This window comes from Phaethon aethereus (assembly GCF_964289735.1).
Source record: "Phaethon aethereus genome assembly, chromosome: 2".
In the NCBI taxonomy this organism is placed as follows: Eukaryota; Metazoa; Chordata; class Aves; order Phaethontiformes; family Phaethontidae; genus Phaethon; species Phaethon aethereus.
This window is the reverse complement of record NC_138582.1, coordinates 164,747,528-164,763,239: the sequence shown is the minus strand read 5'-3', so window position 1 is coordinate 164,763,239 and position 15,712 is coordinate 164,747,528. Positions and strand designations below refer to the sequence as shown.

Here is a 15,712-nt window from a genome sequence, read left to right as displayed (position 1 = left end):
ACACTTCTAATGAGTTTTAAAAGCAGCTGTATTGTTATACATGAAGAGCAAGCACAACAGCAATCACTCTCCCATCCCCACAATTTTTCAGCTATGTATGTTGCAGAATTACATGTTATAAGAACATCCCATTCTCTGCCTTCATTCCACAGCAAGGAAATCTTCCTGGCTCCTGAATTGGAAATATAGCTTTAAAAACGAACTCATCTATTAATCCAATCTCTTTCCTGATGTATCCTTAGTAGAATTACTCCAGTAGGGACCAATGTTTTTAGTAATTAACCTATCAGTTAATTTTCCAATGTCAAGTTCCTAAGCAAAATAACCAAAGCAGATGAAGAGAAGTGACATCTACAGGCAAAACATGCCAAATTTGTTGTATCCCAATCAGCTGTACAACCAATGGTTATACAAACATGTGGGTTAGATACCTTAGGAGAGAGGGAGCTTTTTGCTCTTTGCTCTTCAACCTCCATTTATTCCAGCTCAGGTTTTGCAGAGCAGATGAGCTTCCTTTCATATGACTGCAACTGTCAAAGAGTATGGTGCATAGTTGAGGCTGGTCTCTAGATTCTCTCAGATGATGGAAAGGGATTGGCATCTCCAGAAAACAATTCACCCTGTGTTGACTAACTTCAGTGCCAGGACTTAGCCCAAGATAAGGACAGATGCCTTTTGCTGTAAACATCTACCTTCAGGCTCAGTGTCTGCACCTCTAGTCAAAGGGGAGATTGTCAAGGCAGTCAGTGGAGGACAGAAAGCTCTTTGGCTCACCTGGAGGGACACATCTACGTTTCAGAAGTCAAAACCATCCGGTTTACTTTGCACTGTAACTTGACTGGATCTCCCCTGACTATTACAGGATTGACAGATCATACACACACATCACATCGCAGATGATTGGATCCAGGCAAGATGAATCCCAACCCAGACGTCTCATTCCATGATAGCAAAAGCCGGGTGAGAGCCCTCTCACCATTTGTGAGCAATGTTTTGCCGTATCTCAGGGGGCAGAAACAGAAAGCATGCAGTACTCTCTTCTCAAGAAGACAAACGAAGGATCTTAAACAGGGCTGGATGTGCGGCAGCAGCAGCAGAACAGGAAGGTGGGAAGAGGGAGGACAGGCTATACAGAAGCGTAGCCTCCCCCAATATGTGACACAAGGCTAATAAGTAACAGATACTCAGAACAAGGGCAGTGTTTGCGGCTTTGGTTTGGGGTTTTTTGTTTGTTTGGGGTGGGGTTTTTTTTTGTGTTCAGCACCAGCAAATTTTGTGTTCAGCACCTGCTAGTTTAAATCCATGGTCCAACTTTAAATGACAAAGATTACAAAAATCTCAGGTATCATATCAAGTCTCTTCTTGATTTCTCTGCTGATTGATTTGATCTAAGTGATGAGACCTGGAAATCACCAGTGCTTCAGATACACATTCATAAAACTAGTCGAGTGTAAAAAAACCTTTAAAGTTCAATACAACATAGTATTGGGCTAATGGTTTCCACACTAAGCCTGAAGAAAAGCCCCAAAGACCTGCAGCAGATTTGCAATCTCATACCCACACCTTCCTGTGCAGCTGCAGTGATCTGGATTCAGTACATCAAAATAAAAATGCAGATGTAACTGCAAGTTCAATGCAAAGGATTTAATTTTCTACTTACCTGTAAGATCTTTTTGTTGTGGGATGCACCACCAGTAGCCAAAATCTTTGTTCTGGGCACTGCAATGCAATACAACATGTAGATCAGACTGAAAGTGCATATTGTCAAGATCTGTGCTGCTGAACCGAGCAATGAGAACAAGGAGGTGGGAGTCAGATGGTCTGGGCTTGCCCTCTGTAACTCTAATTTACCTTCTGTAAAAAAGAAGGCAAGACTAATTACCTACCATTCCAAGACACATTAGAACAATTCCTTAGAAAAGGCAATATAAATATTGCAGACCTATTATTATTATAGTGCTATCAAAGTCAGGGAGGTTTGCAAAACAGACATACAATAAGAAAGGCAGAGTGTTATTATACAGCTCTGGTTTGAGGTCAGATTGGTTTAGCTCATAGCTATATATACACAAACTGACAGATAACCTTTAAAAATCAGTAGTATTTTCCAAACTTATCTCCTCATGACGTTCACAGTCAGAGTTCACTGAAACCTGGGCAATCCCTATATGCTTGAATGACAAGGAAGATGGTCTAAGTCACTTCAATAAAATAAAAAATATCTGAATCTTCATCTACTGCAAATCCATAGCTTTGGCGGTGTTAAAAAATTATCCTGTATTCTTTAGTCCTTAAAGAAACCCACTCTTCCTTCTCACATTCCTGAATGTCTGTCCTGTGCTCATCGTTTATTTGCGTGCATGCTCCTCTGGAGCACAGTATGCAACAAGCCATACATCTATCCATAACTACAATTCAGCAAGGCATTATAAACATGAGTAGTCCAAATAATCCCACTGAAATTCTTCAAAGGCATAAAACAAAATAAATCTATACTTTGATATTGTATATTTAAAAAATCTAAACAATTAATTACCTTGATTTATGACAATAATAAGTGATACCATCATGTATACCCTCCCAAAAGGGGAATTTTACTGTAGCTGTTGTTTTGTTATCTTAAACTCCTTTTTAATAAAAGCAAATTTATTTCTCACAAGGCAAAGTTGGTCAACTTATACTGATGCCCTAAATAACTTATTGTCATTTATCAAGTATCTTAATCACAAAACCCCTGAAGACAGAATTAGAAATAAAGAGAAGATGCAGCTCACGATGCCATTTCTAGACCCACAGCGAGGTGCTCAGGTGGAGTTTAAGACCCAGACAAAGCATTGTATGTGGGACCCTATTTTACTGATAAATTTAATTTTATATTCCTCTTTGGAGGATATTCAGTGATGCACAAATTGGGTTTTAAAAGCCATTAGGATCTCTGTCAATGTCAGTAAACAAATAAAACAAACAGCAGAGTGATTCCTCAGGGAAAACAAGTTTCAATTATACCAACACAGAATGACAGATCCCTGCCAAGATTATCACAACATAATAGCACAGAAACCACTAAAAAATAACTAGTAAGCCTCTCTTCCTAGAAACCAAACTGAATTCTAAATTATTTGCCTAGTAGTCACAATTCTGTCTTGCTAAACCTTGTTGCAAATATAAATTCTTGCAGAACTACCATACCCAACCTGAAAACACCACATTTCAGAGACAGAAAGTGAGACAGAAAGAGAAACAAACATGCTCACTACACTTCACAGCAGCTAAAACCAAAGACGAAGGCACGCTTGCTCTCCACTGCCTCTGGAAAGGGGCTTAATAAACTGCTGGGCTATCACCGTCAGGAAAGAACAGTGGACAATATAAAAGCAGTAAAGACAAACACCAACCACCCCCATGAAAACTGCAAACATATCTTAGCTCAACTGCTTCTTGCGCTTCCACCTTGTGTGCCAGCTGCTTCACAGCTTTCCGAATGTTTCAGAGCTCTGTCAATATATATTGCTGTCTGCTTTCACTGGCACTGTAACTGATAGGCCAGGTAGGGGTATTTGTGCCTTCTAGCTGACTCCAATGCCCCTGTAACGTAACATTTTTGCATTAGGAATTGAGGACAGGACAGGAGATCTGCTCCTTGCTAGGTCAGAAGGTTCAGGTTTTGGCTACATTATCAATTTATGCCATAATTGTAATTCAGGATACTTCTACATAAAGAAGTTACCCTAATAAAAGTAGGGGTGAATTTACAGTGCATTAGCTATTCAATGCAAACCACTCGTGAGTATACATTTACCCGACTATCAGTTGAGTCAGATATCTATCAAGATGGCAAACAGATCTCAAGTTTAAAGGTGTTTAACACCCTGATTATCTGCACATCCATCTTAATCCAGACAAATTCTTTCATAGCAAAATACTAAGAATTATTTCAGTATACAGCTAACCTACTTGATAAAAGAAACTACCTTAATTTACACTGTGAAGTTTCAAATGTTGCTTTGATACCTCAAGTTCTAAATTCAATCAGCTCATGAGTACAAACACACAGAGTAAAAAAAAATCCCAAAACCCTAGGCTGAAGTTATGTGAAGGCAAAACCATTTATTCTCCTCCACTTCGAATAATTAGGATGGCTTGCTTCACCAAAACATATCCCAGTGGGTAACCAGTCTAGTGAACGTTAGCCATCACCGTCTGACAACAGAATCTGACCCGCTGTACTGGTGGGACTGATCCATCCAGGCCACATGGAAGAGTGAACATCTTAGGTGAACCCAATGTGCTGCATTTCCAGAGGCAGCTCTGCATACAGCCAGAACAAAGACAACAGCTTCCCTGGTTGAGTTTCAGTCACTTCTTTACAGATGAGGAGTAGGTCCCAAGAGAACTTCGTTGAATTTGCTGAATTTAAGGTTTACCTCTTATTTCAATCTCTCTCCGGAGAGTGAGGAAAATGCATCGCTGATTTCAGGGATTGTCTTTTTAATGCCAATATTGTGTGCTTTACTGAACAGTGGACATTTGCTCTGAGATGTGTAATTGGATACATCTTATAAATAGAGAAAGAAAGCCCATCATTTATGTATACAGGGGCATTACAAAGACATCGTTCATCCATCACCAGCAGTGTTCTCAGCCAGCTGTGTTTGAATTTGTCAGGAGCTACCATCTATTCCCCACGGCAGTGCACAGAAAGAACTTAAATACAATGTTACTAAAAAAAACCCCAACCAACAACTGTAGCAAACATAATTCATGAATTCAATTCTTTGACAGTTGAGAGAATCAGATTTAAACATCTTTTAATTAAAAGCTCCCTGCATAGTACCTAACCAACCAGTTTATTTCCTTCCTATTTAAAAATTAATGATTTTTTAGAGAGCCGATACAGAATTTTAACCCTATCTAGTAAGTGTTTGCAGCTGCACATGGCATGGTGTCATCCTGCAATACGCACACCTTCTACAGATTTATTCTCTGCTGTGGAAAGTGGTCACTGGTCTAACGAAATTCAGTTAAAATAATAATTTCCACTGGACAGGAGGAGGGGGGAAGACCCAAGTAAAGAAGTTCACTTATGTGGGAAGACTGAGCATAAGGCACTTTCCCCGATAACGCTGAGAAGTCAGCCCACTTTATGTATGTTACTACTCACATAACAACTCCCACTCTGCCTTTCACAGAGATCCAGCAAGAATTCAGTGATGTTAAAGTTCATCTCCTGGCTCTTGTTTTCAGCCAAAATATTGCTTTCATTGAAAGGCACATAGGGAAAAAAAAATCTGTCAGTGAGAAAGAGAGAGAAATTACTGTTATTTGTGTTCAGCTGTTGTCAGTGGTCCCAGAAAGACTGAAGTCCTGCATCGCTGTATATTTACAAACATGAAACTCATGTCTTCCCAGAAAAGCAAGCAGTTTAAGCAGATTAAGACAGAAAGTGGTGGGAAAAACCAAGATTTTAGAAAGTGCAGACTCAAAGAGCATTGCCCAAGTGGATTCAGCAAGTGAGACAGTGGAACCAGTAACACAGGTTAACACAGTAACACTCTCTACTGAGCAGTCCGACATCCCCTCTAATGGTCTTGGCACATAACCGTAGCTTTTAAAAAAATAATTACATAAGCAAACTCACATCAATCGGAAGGTTAGCACTGATAATTAGCACCAAACATCCACTGCCACATTATTTGTGCAAGGAGACTGGAGGCAGAAATTTAGCCTCATGTTCCACTAGGAGTGGGGTCAGCTCAGACTGCTAACAGATTCGGATGCTGAAATCGATGGGATGACTCCTGACCTCAGGGGCTTTTGGACCTGGCTGTATTTCAGCTGGATGATAACAGTGTGCCTGTGTCAGCCCAAAATTTCGCTGTCTCATGTGCTCCCAGGTCCGAAAGCAGAATATGACCTCCCATTTTGAGGCTGAAAACTCTTCAACTTTTTCATCAAAATTTCCAGTGCTATACACAGCCCCAGTTTGTACCCCAAACTCCAGGCTCTCACTGACTTTCAAAACTCCTAGAAGACATTTCCAAGGCTTCACCCAAACAACTTCATAAGGTCTTTCTCATCACAACTGAATCCATAAATAAAACAGAACAACAGAACATGCATTCAAAAAGCAGCTGATTATGCACATGAACCCATGCCAGCTATAAGCATGATTGCAAATAACTGCAATTTACAATTTGCAAGCAACAAGAAAAGTGTCAGCCCCTCCTTTATTTCTCTGATTAACTCCAAACACTATAATTTCAAAAAAAGTATTTTTCTAGCTTTTCATTCAAGAAAAACAAAACAAAAATACATTATTATTTTGTCCCATTCTCAAACAAATGTTCCAAAATCATCATCCTTGCATATTAACTCTTCCAAAATTCATGCTAATGTTTCTTATTCATATCAATACTATGAAATCAAACTCCTGCTATGGTAAAAGGTTTCTCTTGTCTATACCCTTTTAAATATGAAAATGTACAAGGTTCTGAGTGCCCTTTATGTCCCTGTGAGTTCTAGAACTGGGTCCAAAGGCACTTGCTTCTCCACCTTGTTGTGCTGCATTACTACTGACATCTCCAAGTATTTTATAACAGAGAAAAAAAGAATGCCACAAACCAGCCTTTGGCATACTGGACAATACCTACCTGACTGAGGCAGAAGTAATGCAAACTGGAACATGCTCTTTTTTTTCTCCCCCCCCCCCTTTTTTTTTTAATTTAGACCAATATAACTGCCCAAGTGAATAAATTACAATAAATTACAATTTGGCTTCAGGAAGCCAAATATTCAAAGTCATCCACTTTTACGATTCTAAAAACAATATAGTAATTCAAGCTATTCAAAAACTATTTTTTAAAAGTGTTTCTGACTTTCACTTTGAAGCATCAGCTGATTTATTACAGAGAAAAGCAAGCCATATTTGCCATATAGGTTGGCTATTTTCTTACTTACAAGCACGGAAGTTTTTGCATTTCGTAATATGCTTTAATTTCACTGAGGATTTCAATTGCTCAAATCTATGTCAGAAATTTTCCAGACACAGAATTTACTCTTACTTTTCAAAAAAAAAAAACCAAAAAACCCTGGGGAAGAAAAACAACTTTTAAGGATAGACTTGATCATCAGCCTCTAAGGCTACATCACTATCATACCAGCTGTAACTCAACAGGGGAAAAAAGCCTCAATTTTCCCAGCAAGCAATGACAAATACGGCTAATACTCTCAACATTTATGCTACTTACATAGATAAAGTCTCTATGTAGTGTGGGGGAGAACAGGCATGATTCTTCTTCCTCACACTGCTGTCAGGCAAGGGTAATATCACTAAAATGAGTAGGTATGCACACACTTCAGTAAAACAGAGTAGGAATGGTATCCGTAGTCAAGTCTTATACACTACTGAGTCTAGGTCACCTTATCTTCTCAAGCAACTTCTATTAGCAGAAATTGTTCTTCATGATGATGCCAAACTTGGCTTTCCTAAGACCTTGCTTCAATAAAGACAAAACTTTGTATTTCACAACCTGAAGCTTAAAGACACCAAATCACCTAACTCTGAAAATCCTCTTAGTCTAGCTCACTTCAGATATGGACTGAAAATGTAAGGTTGACTCAAAGCCTTCCCCTTTCTGATGGATTTCAGTAAAAATAAACATAGAGAAAGTTGTACATAAATTCTCTCTTAACAGCACCTTAAATTACCGCAGATCACCCTAAAAATACACACAGCCTAAGATGTACTATAGGAAACAAAATCTACTCAAGATACCACCCCACTGACAATTCAGCTTCATTGACTTCAGCAGTTATCCAGCAAGGAAAATTTGGTATATGAATAGTAAAGACTTATTTGGGAACAAGCAGATCAATAGTAATAACACTGTTATAACATATACATTGACACACTCCCAACAAGACCTCTGAAATATTTGCACTTCTTGTAGAAACACTGCAGAGCTGCAACTGCTTGTCAGTGATTTTTTTTTTTTTGAGACAAATCTCTGTTTGACAGAACATTTTTATGAAGCCTGGGATAAATTCCAATGTTAATGTATAAAAAAAAAAAATCTTTTGGTGGGTTGACCCTGGCTGGATGCCAGGTGGCTACCAAAGCTGCTCTGTCACTCCCCTCCCCAGCTAGACGGGGGAGAGAAAATATAACAAAAGGCTCGTGGGTCAAGATAAGGACAGGGAGAGATCAGTCAGCAATAGCCATCACAGGCAAAACAGACTCCACTTGGGCAAAATTAATTTAATTTATTGCCAATCAAATCAGAGTAGGATAATGAGAAATAAAACCAAATCTTAGAATCACCTTCCCCCCAGCCCTCCCTCCTTCACAGGCTCAACTTCACTCCCCATTTCTCTCCCTCCTCCCCCCGAGTGTTGCAGGGGGATGGGGAATGGGGGTTGTGGTCAGCTCATCACACCTGGTCTCTGCCGCTCCTTCCTCCTCAAGGGGAGGCTCCTCACCCTCTGCCCTGCTCCGGCCTGGGGACCCTCCCACGGGAGACCGTCCTCCATGGACTTCTCCAACGTGAGTCCTTCCCATGGGCTGCAGTTCTTTACGAGCTGCTCCAGCCCGGGTCCCCCACGCGTGCCGTCCTTCAGGAACAGGCTGCTCCAGCCTGGGCCCCCCACGGGTGCTGTCTTTCAGGAACAGGCTGCTCCAGCCTGGGTCCCCCCAAGGGTGCCATCCTTCAGGAACAGGCTGCTCCAGCCTGGCCCGCGGGGTCCCAGGTCCTGCCAGCAAACCTGCTCCAGCCGGGGCTCCTCTCTCTCCCCACGAGGCCACAGGCCCTGCCAGGAGCCGGCCCCAGCATGGGCTGCCCACGGGGTCACGGCCTCCTTCGGGCATCCCCCTGCCCCGGCGTGGGGCCCTCCCCAGGTGCGGGTGCAGATCTGCTCCCCCGTGGAGATCCATGGCCGCAGGGGCACAGCCGGCCTCCCCAGGAGCTTCCCCAGGGGCTGCTGGGGACCCTCTGCTCCGGCACCTGGAGCCCTCCTGCCCCTCCTGCTCTGGGCTGGGAGCTGCAGGGCTGCTCCTCTCACACATTCTCACTCCTCTCTCTGGCTGCAGTTGGTGGTTTTAAGGGTTTTCTCCTCTTCTTAACTCTGTTCCCTCACCAGTGCTACCACCGTCACTGACGGGCTCGGCCTTGGCCAGTGGTGGGTCCATCTTGTAGCCGGCTGCACTGGCTCTGCCGGACACAGGGGAAGCTTCTGGCAGCTGCTCACAGAAGCCGTCCCTGCAGCCCCCGCACTACCAAACCTTGCCAGGCAAACCCGACACAAATCCACAACTCCGCACTCTAGAGTTTACAGCAAGGGGGAAATAAAAGCAGCAGATTCAGACCAAAAGTTTTTGTAGTTACAGGCTGAATATTTTGGAAAAATATTTCTGTGAAAGCTTTTTAAGGGAAGAGGTGAAAGACAAATTAGAAGGATTGCTTAAAATCTGTTCGGTCAAGACTGAAAATGTATTTGGGGAGAAGTCCTATCCTGAAGACATTATTACTAGAAGTAATTTAATAAACCCTTGCTCTCTCTAACTTAGGTAAATTCTTGGTTCTGTATTCCTTAAGGAAAAATAAGTAATATATTTCATGAATCAGTAAGGTAAAATGGGTTCAGGTACCAATGGAACTGGCTTATATCAGGTTTAACTTTTTATTTTTTGGCCACTCAAATTTTTCCTCTTTTGTTACCTCAAGCTTGGATGTTGCAAGAACTGTGAAACTTAAAAATACTGTGCATTGGGGGAAAATACTAATCACCACAAAAATTGTTCAACAGTTGTCCAAACATCCATAAAGTAGTTAAAGGTTTAACACAACAAAGTGCAACCTGCTTTGCTTTACCCAATGTTCCCAAAATTATTCATAGACTCTTGGCAACACCTCTACCTTCACCTTCCACTTCTGAATTCCTGTTGTTCAGCAAATAAACATCAAATCTGGAACCAATGTGACAAATCAACTGATTCTCAAAAAATATTCTGAAGCAGGTGGTACCAGTCTGAAAACAAAACCTAGAAGAGATGCAAACCAGGCATTTGAAATCTAGCCATCACATCCAGCTATTTAATAACCTACGTACAGAGAGCTCCAAAAATGTAAAAGGTCAGAGCAGACCATCTGCTTAAACGAGATCACACAACTTTCACACAGTGATCCCACATTCCAGCCCAGCTCTCTATTCAGTGAACTACAGTAATCTGAAGAAGACACAGAACCTCAGGTGAAAAACTCAAAGTGACAGAGAATTTACTGTGTCTACTGGCTGTTTTCATGTTTAATACCTTTGAAGTTAAGTATTTGCACTTTTCACATAATTTAGATTTTTATTCTTTAAACTTCTAGTCATTTGATCTTTGTGGCTTTAGCCTTCCAGTTAAAACATTATTACAGAAATGGGTTTCCCTTTCACATGTTGGCACTTACAAACCACAATTAAATTGCATGTTGTCTTTCTTTTTGATAAACTAAGGATATTAAGTTCTGGTACTCTTTAAAAGGCGTAATTTCAAGACCACAAACCACTGGTGCTTAGTGCTGCTGGTATACTACCAGTACCTAGCAGAAATGCCTTCACCACTGAAACCTCTATCAAAAAAGAGCAGAGTTGGTAAGAGCATTAAAAATGTCTATGCTAGAGGTACCTGACACTGCATGTTGTCAGCTTGCCTATCCAAATATTTAGTAGGAAAGTGCCAGTTTATAAAAACTCCTGATAAATCACAGAGAACCCTGCACTAGAAAACTGCCTGGCTTCTTGGGAGAATGTCCCGGCTTTGAAGGTCTGTAGCTCCAACAGACACGTGCTCTGCAGAGTCCTGGGGTAGGAGGTCAGGGGTCCTCTGGTCCCCGTCGCAGGAAGCCCCAGAGTTCAGGAGGGCGCGGCACTGAGCTACATCTACAACCTGGAAATACAAACTTACAATTCCAGCTGCTCAGTTCCCAGGACTGGAGGTGACACATTCACCCAAAGTCAGGAGCATGCAAGATATTCCCAGATTTTTTTTTTTTTTTAAAAAAAAAGGTCACTGCTACCTTAGGCATTTTCCACTGACTACAAACAACAGGGTTTTTTAATGTGCTCTGTTGCTAGCATTGCAGCACAGCTCAGTCTTTCCTAAAACAGTCTGACACATGAGAAATTCGTGCTTGAAACTCAGCAAAACATACACCCTCCCATGCCTACCACAACTCCGATGTGTATAATTACAACATGTGGCTTTACAGATCACACATCAGTAAACAACGCTTCCTACTGAGTTATTTACAAACACAAAAACCATCATTGTTTCATTTTTAAAAACTATTTGTCCTCATATACAGCAATATTCAGCCTTGCAAATCTTCTAAGGGAAATAGAAAACTACATTGGCAAATCAACATATTACACCATCCATTGAAGGTTAAAATGAGAAAAGCAAGGAAGGAGATAAATGAGCCACCCAAGGTCACACAACATCAGTAGAACAACCAAGAATAGAACAAAGGCCTCTTCATTACTTAGATCACAAATGCATTCGATTCTGCATTAGTTAATCTGCAGAGTCTGTGCATCAGTAGCAAGACATGTCCACAGGAGAAAATATAATAATAATCAGCTGCAAGTTCAGCATTACCTACAGCCACGGGATATAATTGAAAGGTACAGGGTGCGATGACCTGACCTTGAATGCCACTTGAGTGAAGAGAGGAAAGAACATCCTACCAGGTATTTTGATTTTAGAGAAACCCAAACCACCACAAACTTGGGGAAAAATCAGTTTAGGATCTAGATTTTCAAACCAGATCTCTATCAGATCTCAGGACTACTCTGCATCCCTCAGCACCGGTCTGTATATCTTATCAGCATTAACAAAGGCCTCTAGAAACGCAACAGAAAAGAATCAAGGCCTAAGTGTCATTTTATTCTTGCAAAGGATAAGCCATCTGAAAAACCGAAAAGAACTTGCAAAACAAGGCAATCTGGATGTTTTCTTTACAAGGTTTTTCAAAAGAATTATTACAACGATTTTGGCATCCACAAATATTGCCTGTGGCACTTCTTTTCCTAGTCCTTTAAGACTGTTTTGTGTTTGATGCTGGTGAAGAATTTTTCTGCTTGATTTTTCTTTTTAATACCTCCTACTCCTCTCAACAGGAATAACCTACAGGTTGTAAAGTACTTCGCGAGAATAAAATGAATTGACAGGAGAGTGTACCTGCTCACAAAACACTAGGCTGAGGTAGCAGAAAATCTGTTTATTTTGTTTGTTCAGCGATGTTCCATACGCCAAGAAGGGAAGCAAATATATTGAGTAGGAAACATTTGCTCCTTTTTCTCCCTAGAAAGTATACCAAACTTACTAGCAGGAAAAAAAAAATCAACACACTGACCTTCCATATGTGACCACGGTAGGTTACTTCACTCTTCTGAACCTCTTTCTTTCTGTACCTACAAAACACTGCACTGGGGACCGCTTGTACCAGTTGAGGCTCTGAGCATTACTAAAGTCTTCTGTTATTAATAAACCTCCTTTCCAAGTGGATTATTTATAAATGAATTTTGTGACCTCTGGCAGGCTAGAACTAAACAGAGAATACATTTTTTTCCCCTTTAACTGGAAAATAAAGGCTACAGAAAGATGAATAGCGAGAAGCAATTAATATTTCCTAATAATTGTCATACTGAATGGGAGAACTGCTACATTTCTTGGGGTTTCTGGGCAGAAAGGTTCCAGGTAACTATTCATTCACAGGGCTGGGTTCATGTAAATCGGATTCTGTTGCCAAGCAACTATAGGTGCTAAGGAATGAAATACAGTCTGCAGAAACCTAATAGCCTGGAGAGAAAAAGAACTACAATCCGAGATTTATGGCATATATAAAAGGAAAAGAGTCATTCTCCCACACACAAAGAACACAGATACTTTATTATAAATGTCCTTAGCATGCTTTTCTAAGGCATAATTAAGCAATAAAATCCCCACTCCACCCCAAACAGGTAAATTCTTTTTTGTTTTTTAATGTTTGGTTCAATTAAGCTTTCTAGAAATAGAACTTGAGAAATTAGCTACCAGGACAAAAGCTAAATTTTAACCCAAAGATCTTTCTTTTGCACAAGAAGAGCGTTAGCTATACAGACACCACTGCAACTGCCAATCAGCTATCTACTTTACCTTCTTATGTTTTTATACCATGCTCATTAACATTGCATCTGATCATCAGAGATCCTCTTTAAGCTTATTAAGATTTTAAAATATTTTTAGCAAGTTAATTAGAATACATTAACAGAGCTCATCTGTGTTCACCCATCATGCATATTTTATTTTATTCAGGCAAATTGCTTTTAAATGAAATATTAGACCTAGGAAGGGTACACTGTTGGGTACTGAACAATACATCCCCTTAGTAAAAACATTCACTCTCAAACACCCTAATAACTTCATGCCACTGGAAAGTGGGGAGATTTTCTGATGGCAAAGGGTTTTTTTTGGCGCCTGCCCTTTTCACAATCCCCTCCAGCTGAGGTGTGGGTACATGGACCTGGTGGATCATCCTAGTACCTGAACCATCCTTACTTGCCATCATGTTCCTGTACAATCAGTGGAAGTTAAAGCTGCCAAGACATTACTGCAATGAGAACCAAAGGTCCAGCTAAGGAGAAGGAAAGAACGTCTTTAACCCCTCACACTGTAGTTCAAAGGCTTTTAAACATTTATGTTTGGTGGCTTTTTTTTTTTTTTCTCCTGCTGACAGTCTCTGAAGGTATCATTTGATCTCAAGGCAGGAGCCCAATTAGAAGCTCTGGCATGGTGTGGCACAGGTTTCTAACAGGCAGAGGTGCATGTGGATTTGGCAGAACAGCAAGAACAGCTCACAAAGAACGAACCTGAAATACCCTTTGATTTAGCTAGCATTACAAATTCCTCCCGTTAATGTGTGCTAAATGTCACCAAATTCAATCACATAGAATTAAATAACAGTTTATGAGGAAAAGGGAGACAGCAAAAACTACCATGGGGTATTTTTGGCATGCCACTTGCAGAATTTCACTCAAATGAGATGAAGTCCATCACTGGACACTGAAAAGTAACTACAACACTACTACAATAAGACACTCCTCAAACTCCTGCTATACATTCACTCAATCCAGTCAAATATGATATCTTCGTAATTGTTGCTTTAGACTACATATGGCCCAAATCCTTCCTATCTAAGGAAGGACAGAAAATCACACTAATTTCATCAACAGTTCTCAAACTAAGCGGTTACTTTTAGAGATCTGCATTAATAAAAGGAGGAACAAAGTTTGCCAACCTCACGCTTGATTCAGATTTTGCACTCTCGCTGCATTTCAATTAACCTGCCACAGATTGCAGAGCTGACATATTTGATTCAGATAGTAAAGAAAACACTCTTTAAAAAACAACAGGTCTGAAGCTTTTGATGAGTGATCATACAATCCATATCAAAACACACATTTAAATCTCAGTCACCACATATTTCACGATCTGCATCATTAACACTGTCTGGTTTGAGGGATTTTGATAATCTCTTTTACAATCTATAACAGTTCTTTATCTGAAAGGCAGTGATGCCTTTTAACCAATGATCATTATTTAGGTATGCTTTGTGGCTGTAGCCTTCCTCGAGATGTTAATCTCTTCAGTTCTTGAGGCTGCTCTTTTATAAACTGCTGCCATAGTCCCCATGTTTTCTCACAGTGACGAACCCCCAAATTGGACACATTTCATTTAGCATTTGGCTGAACACATCAGCCATGCTGGCACAAGGAAATTTTAATCACAGCTAGGCAATTCTATGGTAAGTTCTTCCAAAGGCCAAGAGAAAAGAACCATGTCGATGGGTGGAGCCCCATTTCTCTGAATAAATCACTAGCGATTGCACTGAATCCAAAATCATCCTGTTCTAACCTTTCCCTTCTAATTCTACATTTATTCATCAACTCAAACATCAAACGCATAAGCGCAGTCTGCACTTTCTCCTCAAGCTTGACTGAGCAAAAGTTTTGCTTTTTAAAGGAATTCTCTGCCTTCAACAACTGGAGCAGAGATTTCACCTCCCTGCCATGGAGCTGGAGTCAGGCAGCTGCCTTGCCGCAGGGGTCAGCCAGCATCCCTCCCCAGCACTCACCGCATGCTGAGTAATGAGTCAAATAATCCCAACAACCTATTCGTTGGCATTAAAGAACACAAACTGCCTTGTTTGTTTTGCAACATTTAACCAGAGATATGTCCTATCGTAAGGAAAACACCCACCTAGAAATCAATATAATCCTAGAAGCTATGCTAAGGCACATGGAGGGCAGGGAGGTGATTTGAGACAGCCAGCATGGCTTCACCAAGGGCAAGGCCTGCCTGACCAACCTCATGGCCTTCTATGATGGAGTGACCACATCAGTGGACGAGGAAAGAGCTACCAACATCATCTATCTGGTCTTCTGTAAGGCCTTTGACACAGTCCTCCACAACATCCTTCTCTCTAAATTGGGGAGGGATGGATTTGATGGGTGGACTGTTCAGTGGATGAGGAATTGGTTGGATGGTGGCATCCAGAGGGTAGTGGTCAAAGGCTCAATGTCCAGATGGAGATCGGTGATGAGCGGTGTCCCTCAGGGGTCCATACTGGGACAGTACTCTTTAATATCTTCAACAATGTCATAGTGGGATCAAGGGCACCCTCAGCAAATT

The 15,712-nt window shown here is 40.9% G+C and overlaps 1 protein-coding gene across 1 annotated transcript in view; it reads right to left on the bottom strand.

Annotated features, from left to right (window-relative positions):
• Nucleotides 1-15,712, bottom strand: part of XYLB (xylulokinase) — a gene marked incomplete at both ends in the record, with an annotated part of 87,583 nt that overhangs the window by 12,969 nt on the left and 58,902 nt on the right. The window contains one exon of the mRNA XM_082015165.1: nt 1,661-1,719. Within this exon, the coding sequence (XP_081871291.1) occupies nt 1,661-1,719 (59 nt within the window). The remainder of the gene's footprint in view (nt 1-1,660; nt 1,720-15,712) is intronic.